The sequence below is a fragment of the Scardinius erythrophthalmus genome (assembly GCF_964197995.2).
Source record: "Scardinius erythrophthalmus genome assembly, chromosome: 1".
Classification (NCBI taxonomy): domain Eukaryota; kingdom Metazoa; phylum Chordata; class Actinopteri; order Cypriniformes; family Leuciscidae; genus Scardinius; species Scardinius erythrophthalmus.
In genome coordinates, this window is record NC_138221.1 from 29,010,032 (window position 1) to 29,024,019 (window position 13,988).

Genomic DNA, 13,988 nt, shown 5'->3' on the forward strand with positions numbered 1-13,988 from the left:
TTTAATAAGGAAGTTGCTACCGTGGTTTTCAAGTATGTGGTAACACCACATACTTTAGAAGTAGAACTGAACTGAAGTTGGTCTTTTGTCTACTAAAATGATAATTTGATAACACTTAGTGATTACATGCCATGGTATTTAGTCTGCTTATTTATACTACTAAGTATTTTAAAGTCCCCCTGTGATGAAAATCAAGCTTTTAATGTTGTTAATGTATATGTGGTGTTTTTAATATGCAAATTCATAAGTCGACATCATTGCTGTGTATTTTCTGCTTAAAAACTGCAGTGAACCAAAGACAGTCTCAAAAACACGGTTTGAAATCGCTGGTGTTTCTGACGTCACAAACTACCTTGTAACCAATCAGATCAACGTGTGATCGCCAACGAGTGGATCTCTGAGCTGCTGTGAGTGAGTGGAGGCGGTGCTCATTTGCATATACATAGAGCCGCAAATACTAAATGAGGCAAGGGTGTGGAGTTACAGCTATTTTAAGGCATGATTTTTTTCAAGGAAAAAACATTTAAATAGGCTATGTCATTTTGGTGATCAAAAATGAGTTATAAGGGATACAATTATTGACTAGCCTATATGGGGGACTAGAAGGGGCTTGCATGTCCAAAAACATGGTAGAGCACGTTTTATTGCATAATTGTAATTCAGTACAAAAAGTGATAATATACAGAACAAGGAACAAGAACATGTGGCCATACAGAGAAAAAGAATGGAAAAAATGGCAGAGGACATTTGTCGCAGAAATAAGGAAAACATTTTTTTGGCAGTTTTTGCTGCTCACCACATTATGTTTAAATTACAGTTCCACTTAATAATTATCGTTTTAAATTACAAATGAATGACAAAAGAGAATCGTCATGTTTCTATTCAATGTCACTTTTGAACACAGGTCATCATTCAAACAGGTATGGCAACTCTATACGCCCCGCCCTCCTTTGTTGCGTCAAACAAAGCGCTATCATTCCCGCCGATGATTGGTCGAACTCATCAACCGCCTCACTCCAACCGCGCTCCCATTGGCTGAAGTCCCCGTCAATCATGTCTGCCGAAACAACAACAAAAAAATGGTTAAAATGTACAACTCCGTGTCCGGCTTTTGATAGTCACAGAAAGAGGGAGAAAGGCAGAGAAAGAGAGAGAGAGGGACCTGACACAAGATGGAATGATGTGACAAACGGTCTCTTATGGATGATTTAGGGTGTGTTTGAGCCGTTATGGTGGCACGGACGCGTTTTGTTTCGGTCTGGGATTGATTGTTTTGTGAATGGGGATTTTGCCGCAGGCCTCGGACATCTGATTCATTTTCATAACCCGCTTCATTGACTGATCTACGCTCTGTTTTTGATTTGTGTATTCGCGAGATGAAGAGGGTGAATAGTCTTCAGAGGTGAGTATGGAGGCTAGCCAGACAGCTAATAACGGGTCCTATTACTATTACAACGCATTGTCTGATCTGTCTGTTATGGTTGTCTGTTTGTTTATTGCTAATTAATTGTGTCTGTTTGTTCAAAAATCTGAATATGTCGTGCATCTTCATGCATTTGAGCTGTATTGAGATCAGACATACAGGCTCATCCTGTCATGATGCTTTTATTGATTTATTCAGATCATGCATAGATAGCAGAACATGTGCTTTTATTGATTCTATACCATGCATTCCATATTCAGAGATCAGACTTTATTTATTTAATGCAGTGATCAGATCATGCACATTTCCAGCTCATCTTGTGGTCTGATCATGCTTTATTTAAGTGCATTGGCTTTCTGTTTCGAGATCAGATCTTGCATGCATTACAGTTTTTGTTGACTATATAGTCTCTAATCAGAGATCAGACCTTTATTCTTGATGCAAAGATCAGACCAAGTCAAGTCACTTGTATTTCTACAGTGCTTTATACACTACAGATTATTTTCAAGCAGCTTCACAGAGATGAACTGCAATCTGATCATGCTTTTGTTTCACTGCATGTTCTGATCTCTTTATAAAATAGATTTGTTATTCTCTTGTAGATGCCTCATGTTTATGGATCAGAACATGCATTGATCTAAAAGCCTGTCCTGTGACTGATCCTGCCAGGAAAGATGTTTATTGACTTCGCTCCCTCCGTTCAGAGATCAGATTTTGCACAGATATCAGTGCATCATGTCTATTTATTGACTCAATACTGACTCCTTGACTCACTTGTGCTGGTGGGTTTATCTCAGTTCATGGTGTGATATCCCCTCTCCAAACATCAGCAGTGTCAGGATTCATCCGCATGGGTGTAGGGATGGAGGGGAATGCAGTATGGATACGGATGTGTGTGTGTGTAATGAGCACGCACCACTGCATCAGACGCCACCATGTTTGACATCATTGCTGCATCCGTTGAGGAGTTTAGCATTTAAACAAACAGGTCTGACAAAAACAACACACCTGTATAAGTCACTCTGCAGGTTATGAGTTTGCTTTACACATCAACGGTAGAGAACGATCTGGCAGAAATAGTCACAGGCTGGTGTCTGTGCATTATTTCTATATTTCTTAGACAGATACAGAAGTATAAAAGCGTTTTCTTCCCTCTTTACAAGCATTTAATTATTTAAGTTTGTTATCTTAAACTTTTTATTTAAAGAAATCTTTTTTTTTTTTTTTTTTTTTTTTGGACAAATAGTTTAACATCCTTGGTCAATCACTACCAAAAAAATCCCATTGTTCCTTTTGTGTCCTAGCCAGTGCTACTTAAGTATCATAAATATAGTGTTTATTGCTATTTTTTTACCCCCCCAAATTATTATTATTATTATTATATTTAAGTAAAATTTAGTTAGTAATTTAGTTGTGTATTTTGTTAGTTTATATTTTTGTTTTTTAAATGTCTATTTTAATTTTATTATTTTTTTATTTTCATTTTTAGTAATTTTAATACTTTGACTTTGTTTTAGTTTAAGATAATAACACTGGTCCAAACGTATAGATGGAAACAGTCTGTTATACATCTTTATTGCTTTCATATTCAAATCACTTTTTTTTTATTTTTAAGTATAACAAAGTTTTTTATATATATTTTATTTGGTTAATATTCATTTTATTTAAATGAACATAAACGTTTATATAAGAGTTATAGTTCCTGATAATAACACCGGTCCAAACTTACATCAGAAGTAAGCAGTGTGTTTTTTGCGCTCCATTCATTGTGAAAAATAAAGGCAACGGTTTGTTGTGTTTCAGGTTTATGAACACCCGGGCGGCTGCAAACTGCCGTTACCAGCCCACATGTTACGAGCACGCGGCCAACTGCTACACCCATGCGGTAACCGACATTCATTCTTTAACTAACACAAGTGAATAAATCCACCCATGCGTTCATTTTGAATAATGAAGATGTCATTCAGGGCTCCAGACTAACACTTAAGAGCAGGAGTGCCGGTGCCACTAACGGGGTGTTCACACTCGACAGGTTTGGTTGGATTAAAACGAACTCTGGTTTGATTGCTCTGTTAGTGCGGTTCATTTGAATAAGTGTGAACGCTGACATCTGAGCACTGGTGCCACCAAACAAGCAGACCGAGACACTGAAAAGATGGGTCTCAGTCCATTTCCAAACCAACTCTGGTGAAATATGAACGCAACACGTACCAAAGACAAGTAAACGAACCAAGAACAGGACATGATGTCACAAGATGTGACCCTGAACAGGACAGAAAGCTCAAGCATACCTGTTTTTTCTCATAGTCTTGATGTTGCCCATCACAGTTCAGTACAGTACATTTCTGCCACAGTTATCAGCTCAAAAGCTCACCCAAACCCCAAATGATTCAAGGAATTAACTGATGACTTTAACCCTTGGAAAAACACATGCATCATTCTCAGTGTCAACACTAAGAATAAGCCAATTTAAGAACGAAAAGTGATGTAATTAGCAGGCATTTCACACACATTAATGCACACACCATGATATCCAAAATCATGTCATTCATTGATGCACAGACCTACTGTACGATAATCCGACAACAAAAAAATTAACCGCAATAACGCTCTTGCCTTTGTTTTGCACTTTGACTTCGGACAAAACTACAGTACATCTTTCCTGAAGTACATGAAACATAATGTCCTGTAATTGCACAGTAAAACTGATCAAGTCTAGCAGCAGCTGTCAAGGACGAGTGTATTAGTCTGGACGCTTTAAAATATATCCTGATGCTGGACAGGAGTAGTGTAGTCCCGTATTCAGTTTCATTCAGTTGTGCTCTGATTTCTGATTCCGTGTCCTCTCTCACGACAGGTGTAATTCACATTTGAGAGTTTCCTACTCTTAATCATGCAACTTATTTATATATATATATATATATATATATATGTAATATTTGGGCCACTCTGGCATTGTGATCGCTTGAATATAAAACTACAGGTTCAAAATCTGGTCCTTTATCACACTAAAACCCCCTCGCTCATGAGTCGTCACGTCTCACCTACATCCAAGATGGCAAAATGATTGACAGGTCTTAAACTGAACCAATAAGGAAAAGGAAATAAGGAAAAAAAAATTTGATGTTGGCCTTTACTACTCATTATACTCGTGTTCGAACATTAAAATAACACGACTAAACCGGCAGTTTAAAAATAAATAAATAACAGCTAAAATTTTGTCCAACCACCCAATAGCTTTTTCTCTCCGGTCCAACCCGATCAAAAGAAACCCAACTGGGCGGGACACTCCCAAATGTTGCCTTATTGACCCTTTCCACACCATTGACAAATTTCCCATCATTTATGACACAGCGGTTCCCAGCCATTGACAGAATTTTCTGGCTTTCTGTGTTTTCACTGTTATACCGTACATTGTAAAAAAAATAAAAGAAATAAAAAAAATTCTGCCATACATTAAGTACAATCACCTTGGATATTTAAGTCAATTCAACTTAAAATACATTAAACTGACTTTTTAAAAAATGAGTTGAATCTTGTATAACTTTGTAATTTGAAAATTGCTTAACTTATTTCAATGAGTTAAAGCAATGTAAAACTGTATGTTGTCATAACTTATTGATCATATAATTTTTACAGTGTACACTGTAAAAAAATATTGTTGGCTTAACTTAAAGTAAGTTACCTGGTTGCCTTAAATTTTAAGTTCATTTGAAAATAAAAAAATTTGAGTTAATACAACGAAGAAGATTGGTTTAATAAATAGAAAGTCATAATATTATGTTATTTGAACCACATTATATTATGAATAGCAGCCGCTAATGAGGCACATGTATATGTATATGTATATGTATATGTATATGTATATGTATATATATATATATATATATATATATATATATATATATATATATATATATATATATGTATTAAGACCATCCAGATGTAGGTTTTGACAAAAACTTGATTTTTCTCAGCTTTTTGTTCAAAATGTTGCTTTTTTATTTTTTATTAAACCTACCCACATTCAAGTGTTGATAAAATAATGCATAAATCGGTTAAAGCAGAGGGTCTGTTCTTTCTCTTAATATATTGCATGTTCAGATTTTCTCACAACAAAATATTCCGTGGCTCTTGAAAGTTGTCAAAATGATCAGAAATGCTGGCGTTGGCAACTTCTTTTTAAAGAACGCTGGCAGGGAAAGAGTTAAATGCTGTTGTTGGTCTTCAACCCCCTGCAGTTCCTGATCGTGCCAGCGTTCGTGGGAATGGCCCTGTTACACCGGCTGTCAGACGACCGCTGGGAGCGGATCACGGCCTGGGTCTACGGCATGGGTCTGATCGCACTCTTCCTCGTCTCCACCGTCTTTCACATCATCTCCTGGAAAAAGAGCCACATGAGGTTTGTCTGCCCGGATAACATCACGCTGACGCTCACCGCAGAATCACTGCTGAGTTTCGGGAGAGTCATTTAAATGCAGGAGTGAACGCCTTAAATGTGTAAATGGAGTACAAGAGTAACATCTCAACCTGTAGTTGTGCAACTCGGATCCCATGACGTTGCAAACCATTTGACTTTTAAAGTTTGCATTCTTCTAAGTTTGGTGTGGGACACAAACTCGATGACTGTACTTTAAATGGTGTGTTTAGTTTCCTGTGTGTTTTCTCTTTCAGGAGCATGGAGCACTGCTTCCACATGTGTGATCGAGTCGTCATTTACTTCTTCATCGCTGCCTCTTACACACCATGGTACGCTTTTGTTTATGAATATTAATGATATCATATTTTAAATCACTGAGCTACATTTAAAAAAGACCAGGTTTATATTTGAGTTCTGTGTGTCTGAAAGAAGTCTCTTATTCTCACCAAGGCTGCATTTATTTGATCAAAAATACAGTAATGATTAATATAAGTGTTTTCTATGTGAATATGTTTAAATGTAATATGTCCCTGTGATCAAAGCTGAATTACACATATTCCTGTGTGATGAGCACAGCACTAATGTGTGTGTGTGTGTGTGTGTGTGTTCCTGCAGGCTGAATCTGCGTGAGCTCGGGCCGCTTGCTTCTCACATGCGCTGGTTTGTCTGGTTGATGGCGGCCGCTGGAACCATCTACGTGTTTAACTACCACGAAAAGTACGTTCGACTTCAACTTAATGTCTCAGACTGTATCTGACATCGTATCTTCATTATGGCCTAGGGTAATAATTGACATGCGCAACGTGTTAAATTATATTTTGTTGAATGCAGAACTCAGTTGTGATTATTTGAGATCACAATCATATACAGCATTTTAAATCAAATATTTTAATATTCTTAGATTGTTCAAGGAAATTTTACACCGTATTCATTCATATTTCCACACTCCAAAAAAATTATTTAACTGTGTAATCCAAATGAGTTTAAATTGTGTATACATAGTTAAATAAAGGCCTAAATATTTTTTTGAGTGCAGTGTTATTGCAAATAAATAAGGTGTGTTAAGCGTGACAAGATTGATAATGTAACATGCACAAACTAGACAATTAAAGCAATTAACAATAGAGAGATGTTTGATGTTCTCATGTGTTTTTATTATTGGTTCATGTTCTTGAATGAGTGTCTGATGATAGTCTGTGTGTTTTGCGCAGGTATAAGTTAGTGGAGTTGGCGTTTTACTTGACCATGGGCTTCTTTCCTGCGCTGGTGGTGACATCAATGGTGAGTGTGTGACATCATTTCCTGTTGAGCTCATTAGGATAATGGCTGCGTCTGAAATCGCTTAGGAAATTATTTCACGACCACTTAAAAAAAAAAGAAGCTAAGAAGGCTAAGCACTAATTATCAGACCTTAAATTAACCTGACGACTTAAAGAGCGTGTAGGAGGAATCACTGCAGCGGAAGCAGGACAGATTGTAGGCCTAAATGTTTTAATATTAATTATGTATTACAAGTAAGGCTAGGTGATTGAATATTCACATTTATTTTGATAGCAAGTTGTGTGCCATTTAAGTGAAATTACTGAACTTAAATATACGAGCTTGATATAAATGATCATTCTAGAAGAAAATTTCAGATGGCACTTAGAGGTTTTTGCATCTGAACTCTTCATATATAGATAGATAGATAGATAGATAGATAGATAGATAGATAGATAGATAGATAGATAGATAGATAGATAGATAGATAGATAGATAGATAGATAGATAGATAGATAGATAGATAGATAGATAGATAGATAGATGAATAGATGGATAGATAGATAGATAGATGGATAGATAGATAGAGATCATGAAATGCTTAATTGTCATGTAAACAGTACAACAAAAAAAGTCATAATATACACTTCATTTTCTTAATAACTGATAAAATCAATGTCTGTGTCTCTTTCGCATAATAGTATAAACAGCACCTGTGTACAGTGTACATTATACATGTGTACAGCTGTTCTGTATAGTAAATATTACATGTTTACATTTATCCAGAGCAACTTACAAAAGAGGAACAAAAGATCCAACAATATTCATAATATACAATGCCAGGTTATTAGGCAACTAGATTAGGAAGCACGCATGGTTTTTCCGCTAGTGTGAGTGTATGTGTGTGATATGAGTAATTCAAACCCTAGTGAACTATAACATAATCTTTGCTTTAGGCCCAAGTGTTATTTGAGTCATAGACAGCAGCAGAACTGTGTTCATGTAAATATTAAGATGTGACCGCTAATCGGCACGGACTCTGACGCCACCTTGTGGTCGAGGGGCTTTGCATGCAGGGAGATTTATTTGGTGCCTAAGAACAGTGTTGGGGAAAGTTACTTTTAAAATTAATGCATTACAATATTGCGTTACTCCCCCAAAAAAGTAACTAATTGCATTACTTAGTTACTTTTTATGAAAAGTAATGTGTTACGTTACTTTTACGTTACTTTTTCTTCTCACCTGGGCTGGGCTTGCTTGTTTGTTTTTTTAATAACAAGACCAACAAAAAAGTTATATTTTTGGCAAATGTTAAGGCCCTTTCACACCAAAAGTGAACTGAATAAGCCTCAGGCTGAAGGAAATGTATATTTACGCTTGTACAGTAAAGGGTGCCGCTCAAACTAACCTTTCAGCTGCGCTGCTGTTCTGGAACAATAGTGGAATACGAATTCTATCTAACAATAGAACGATAATATACTGGAGAAGGAAGTTCAACACTCTTATTTCTAAATCTTATAAAGTATTTTTTGCTTATTAGTATGGTTGAATTAGATCATTGAAGGTCAGCAGCAAAGACATTAATAAAGTGAGATAAAATTCACAAAGTATATTTGTGTAATTTAATAGTTAAAGGTATAGCGGAGGATCTTTCCAAATTTTAGATAAGACCCGCCCTCTCCACTTTTTGAAAAGTTTGATTGATTCACCAGAATGATTGACAATTAGGAGGACCAATAGTTTACACTACCCACCAGGAAGTAAAACATCCTCCGCTATACCTTTAATTATAAAAGTTGAGTAAAATTCTGAGATTGCATTTTACTGTTTTTATTTATTTTGAGCAGTGAGATGAGTAAGTTCACATTTACTCTAGAACTACAATAACCATCATGTTTACACAGCGCACACACCACCACCTCACTTTGTTTCTCTCAACATGGGGACAGGAGAGCTGTCAGTCAATAAATGTGAAAAAGTAACTAGCGTTACTTATTTGGAAAAGTAACTTAGATATTTTATTTCAAATTGAAAAAGTAATGCATTACTTTACTAGTTACTTGAAAAAGTAATCTGATTACGTAACTCAAGTTACTTGTAATGAGTTACCGCCAACACTGCCTAAGAATTTGAAAATTAACAACATAAACTTTTATTAAGAGCTAAATGTATTATGTCACTGTTCACCACACCTTATCTCAGGCATTTAACCACAAACCCATTCAGAAAACCCATTTAAGTGCTAAACCCCAGAACCGTTTAAAGGGTTACTTCAGGATTTAGCATTAAGCTTTGTATTAGTAGAAAACCTGTAGTATTTTCGAATTACCATGCTTTCCACCCTCATATCCCCCTGAGAGGAGAGATTTATGTATTTTTTGTCTGGAAAAAATCCTCCGATGACGCAAAAATCGTCATTTTGCGTCATCGGAGGATTGTTTGGCCAGAGGCTAAAGACTACAGCCAGTAGGAGGGGCTGTTCCGCATGTTTTCAACCCGCCCATAGAGGGTGGGATCTCACTCAGAATGTACACAGTGTCAGCCGTCTTTCTTTGGAAGCTAAGCTAGCAGGCTCTTGTTCTGTGGAGAAAGCTGAATAGTAGGAGAAAGCTGAGTAAGTAACCATCCTCCTTTTCCCGGACTTGTCCGGCGGGCGAGATCGTTCAAAATGTCCGGGATTCAGCTTTTGCTTTCTGCGGTCGCCATTCATTGTTTACATGCACACCTCTCGTTTCAATCTAACTGAATTCATTCCGATTGGTGAATTTGAATGTAGTGTTTACATGAACGCTAAACAAGTGATCGGTTGATGTGCGTTTTACCATTGCTAAGAAAAATTCCCGCTCCTCCGTGAGAGATGCGAGACCCGGCGCGTCTCAGTAATGACGCCACCGGCCTCGCGCCGTTCTCCCGCGCCCCTCAGCCTCGTCCTGCTCGCCACAGTAAACATGATGAATGACGTCTGTAGAACGCAAAAGCCGAATCCCGGACATTTTGGACGATCTCTAAATCCCTCGCAAACTCATCACGTAGGCTAGCTTTGTTGTTTACAACTGCGCACTCTTACCGGTAGGCGTGGCCTCCTAAGGCAGCGAAGCAAGTGCATTCTGGGAGTTGTTGTCTTTCATCCACATAAGCCAAAAATACATTTTCTGGCTTTTCTCAGTCTAGAAAGCTCCAAATTAAAAAATTTCTTCACATTTCTTCTACTTAAATGACCTATTTTAAATACACATTCATCTTCCCAGAGGTGAAGTATCCCTTTAATTACAGTTACAGGGACACTTCACCGATTAGCGTTAAGCTCTGTATCAGTAGAAACCCGGTAGTATTTTTCAAATGACTGCTTCGCTCCCTCATGTCCCCCTGAGACGAGAGATTTCTGTATTGTGTGTCTGGAAAAAAACCTCAGATGACGCAAAAATCGTAATTTTGCGCCATCGGAGGCTTTTTTGTCCAGAGGCGAGAGACTACAGCCAGTAGGAGGAGCTCGTCCCGCATGTTTTCAACCCGCCCATAGGGGATCTAACGATAAAACGGCGTCTTTTCAGTTTCGAGTCGACTAGTAGTCTAGTTGTATAATTTCTTCCGATACGGCCCTCTATAACCGGTAGGCGTGGCTTGGGAGTGGCCTCGTAAGGCAGCGAAGCAAGTGCATTCTGGGAGTTGTCGTCTTTCATCCACATGAGCCAAAAATACATTTCCTGGCTTTTCTCAGTCTAGAGGGCACCAACTTCTAAAATAATTTCACATTTCTACTACATAAATGGCCCAATTTAAATACACATTCATCTTTCCAGCGGTGAAATATCCCTTTTGACCATCTGTGGTGAAGTATAGCGGGCTACGGCTAGGGTATTTGGACACTTAAATGTGTAAAAACCAAGCTTGATTTCCATGTCCATATCTGTGTGTCGTCCTTGTTTTGATCAGAGTAACACCGACGGGCTGTACGAGCTGGCGTTCGGGGGCTTCGTCTACTGCCTGGGCGTCGTCTTCTTCAAATCCGACGGCGTGATTCCCTTCGCTCACGCCATCTGGCACGTGTTCGTGGCGCTGGCAGCCGCCATCCACTACTACGCCATCTGGAAGTACCTGTACCGAAGCCCCACGCTGGAGGACATCAGGGACGTGTGAGCTTTGTCACCAAAACACCACGATCGTCTCGTCCCGATGCTCCAAACACCATCGTTTACCAGTACGACCATGCAATGTTTACTGTTTTCTAACCGATTGCGATCAGCGACGCGTGTGTGTGTGTCGCAGTATCGAGTGCTCACAGCTGCACAACGTGTTCGTCAGTATTATGTAAACGTATTCCACTGAAAGCAGAAGAATTGTGATGATTTTTCCGTGCATTCATTTCTGACACACACACACACACACACTCAGTGGTTGATTCATATCATCTGTAGTGAATTAGTTTGCTTTATTCTTGCAACTTTCTGTATCAGATCTATTTTTGCATCTCAACTTACTTCAGACGTACAGCTAGTTTGTTTTCTACGAAGTGCTGGTAGTTTTCTACGCTCTCGCCGTGTTTCTGCTCTTTCAGCAGGATTTGAAAGTGCAGCACCGAGCTTTTTTTTTTCTATGCGGCACTTTTTCTAACTGGAAGAACCACTTCTGTTTGATATTCCGTCATCACACCTGAAATATTTCACCGCCTGAACCTCCTGAAAGAGTTTTCTCAGACTCAGCACAGTTTTAAACGGAGATTTGATGGAGAGACGGTAACCGAGGACGAGTCGAATTGAGCCCTGCTGGTTGTGACTTTGATGATAGAACGACATCCACTGTCTGTTATGATGAATCTGACAAAAACGGGTCATATTTCACCCCAAAATCAGAAGAAAAATTGCATAAAGAAACTGAAGCCTAATAGCCTATACTATTTTTAGGACCAATATGTTTTTTGCTTTGTGACATTTTACATCTCATTACTATAATCTCATTACTACTGTCTTTTTTCTTCTTTTTTTAAATATATATATTTTTTATATATATAATTCCTGGTCATTGTCATTCGTCGTCTTTATTTTATATATATATAAATATATATATGTATGTATGTATGTATTGCATTATAGTCAATTGAATTTTGGGGAAACCTTGCTTAATTGTCACGAAACTGGCACTTTTTTCTTTATTCCTGTTCGTCGTCATTCGTCCTTTTTGTCGTCTTTATTTTAAATATATATATATATATATATATATATATATATATATATATATATATATATATATATATATATATAATTTGATAGATTTAAATAATATAATATATAAATCTATAGCATTTTAGGTGGTTGAATTTGGGGGATAATGTGTTTAATTGTCATGAAACCTTTACAATTTTCTTTGTTGAATTTTGTAGTGAAATATGACTGTTTTTGGCAAGTTTGGTGAGGTTCACTTATTAACCACACGAGAGATCGAGATATCGACAGATGATCTTCGTCCCATCATGCACATCACTACCTGTATTCAGAGACTGGAGTGAGTTTCCGAGGATCATGGGAAATCGTGTTCTTCATCCCAAGGAGCCTCGTTGGTTTCTGACACTGTGAATGCGTTCAGCTGCGCTCTTTAGCAGTCACTGTTCAGTTGAAGCACTGATCTGTTGGGATTCAGGAATCGCTGCGATCCGCTGGGTGGAAACTCAGATGTTTTTTTAAGTGCTAAACCCGGATGTCTGGATCGCAGCTATCTCGCATATTTAAGTGTTTTGCTCAACGGCTAAAGCTTTTGTTTTGTAATATTTTCACCTGACCGCAACATAGCGTCGGCCCAGATCCGGCCCACATCCGGTACACATGGATTCCACATGGCCCAGATGTGGGCCGGATCTGGGCCGACACTATGTTGCGGTCTGGGGTCGATAAACACGTGCTTACTCTTCTGGTGTGTTCACGTCATGTTGGAAAATGTGTAGTTACTAGTTTCAGACTTGTACAAACCATTCATGTCTTTTGTTTTGTTTTTTAAATCTGAAAGTTTATGGAACTTCTCTCAACATTTTTCTTCATTTCTTTTTTTGTTGTTGTTGTTGTTGTTGTTGTTGGCAGTAGCATATAGAGGTGAATTATTGTCCTCCTTGAAGTAGTTCTGACATGACGAGAACGCACCATGTCATGGTTATGATTTCAGGTGTTTGTGAGATGTGTTCGGACTGCAGAGAGAGTCGTTTTGACTGGCTCTTGTACTCTGGGACAGACTTTTGTAAAATCTTTCTACATCCTGTTTTGGCACATGATTCTGCACTGGCCTTTTCTCAAATCTTACTATGAAACCTCTTCTAAAGCTTCTGATGTCTTCATCATACATCATTCTGGTGTTTTGGTGCTGGTGTTATATAAATACTAAATGTGTCCAATATTGAAGAAGTTTCTAAAGTGTTAATAAATGAAAGCAGTAACAGTAACTCTTGTGTTTGTGTTTTGTTTCATCCTTATTCCAAGTTTCACACATGGCAAGATGAAGACTTTAAAATGTTCACTACTGTACTGTACTTTTCTTTTAAATGTATTATTTTGGTCAAGATTTGCTTTCAAATATATATTTTATGCAGGATATACTTTTTTAAAGAAATTACACCCCACGAAAATGCTAGAAAATTTCACAAATAATTACAAATAAACAAGTCACTCCCACACCCACACCCCTATAAGTTTTTATATTTTATAGTAAAGGTACAAAATGTATAGAAGCTTGTTTCTACCACAGAATGAAAAAAAGGTAATTGCGACTTTTTTAATTGCAGAATCTCACAATTCTGACTTTTTTTCCCCTCGCAAATCCGAATTTACATCTCGCAATTTTTATCTTAGAATTGCGTGATATAAAGTCACAATTGTGTGTGTTACAAAGAATTCCTTAGAATTG

At 37.6% G+C, this 13,988-nt stretch overlaps 1 protein-coding gene across 2 annotated transcripts; it reads left to right on the forward strand.

The window, feature by feature from the left end:
* Positions 1-1,059: 1,059 nt before the first annotated feature.
* mmd (monocyte to macrophage differentiation-associated) lies at positions 1,060-13,525 on the forward strand. 2 transcript variants are annotated; one of them, XR_014030580.1, is made up of 8 exons: positions 1,060-1,402; positions 3,227-3,308; positions 5,665-5,825; positions 6,098-6,172; positions 6,459-6,560; positions 7,055-7,124; positions 11,037-11,550; positions 12,940-13,525. XR_014030580.1 is itself a non-coding variant. In XM_081371816.1 (7 exons), the coding sequence occupies exons 1-7, from the start codon at positions 1,377-1,379 to the stop codon at positions 11,238-11,240; spliced, it is 720 nt and encodes a 239-aa protein (XP_081227942.1). In that variant the 5' UTR covers positions 1,066-1,376; the 3' UTR covers positions 11,241-11,685. The 2 variants fall into 2 exon arrangements, 1 of the variants encoding a protein (XP_081227942.1); XM_081371816.1 differs by lacking the exon at positions 12,940-13,525 and having other exon boundaries at positions 1,066-1,402; positions 11,037-11,685.
* The last annotated feature ends 463 nt before the right edge of the window (positions 13,526-13,988 follow it).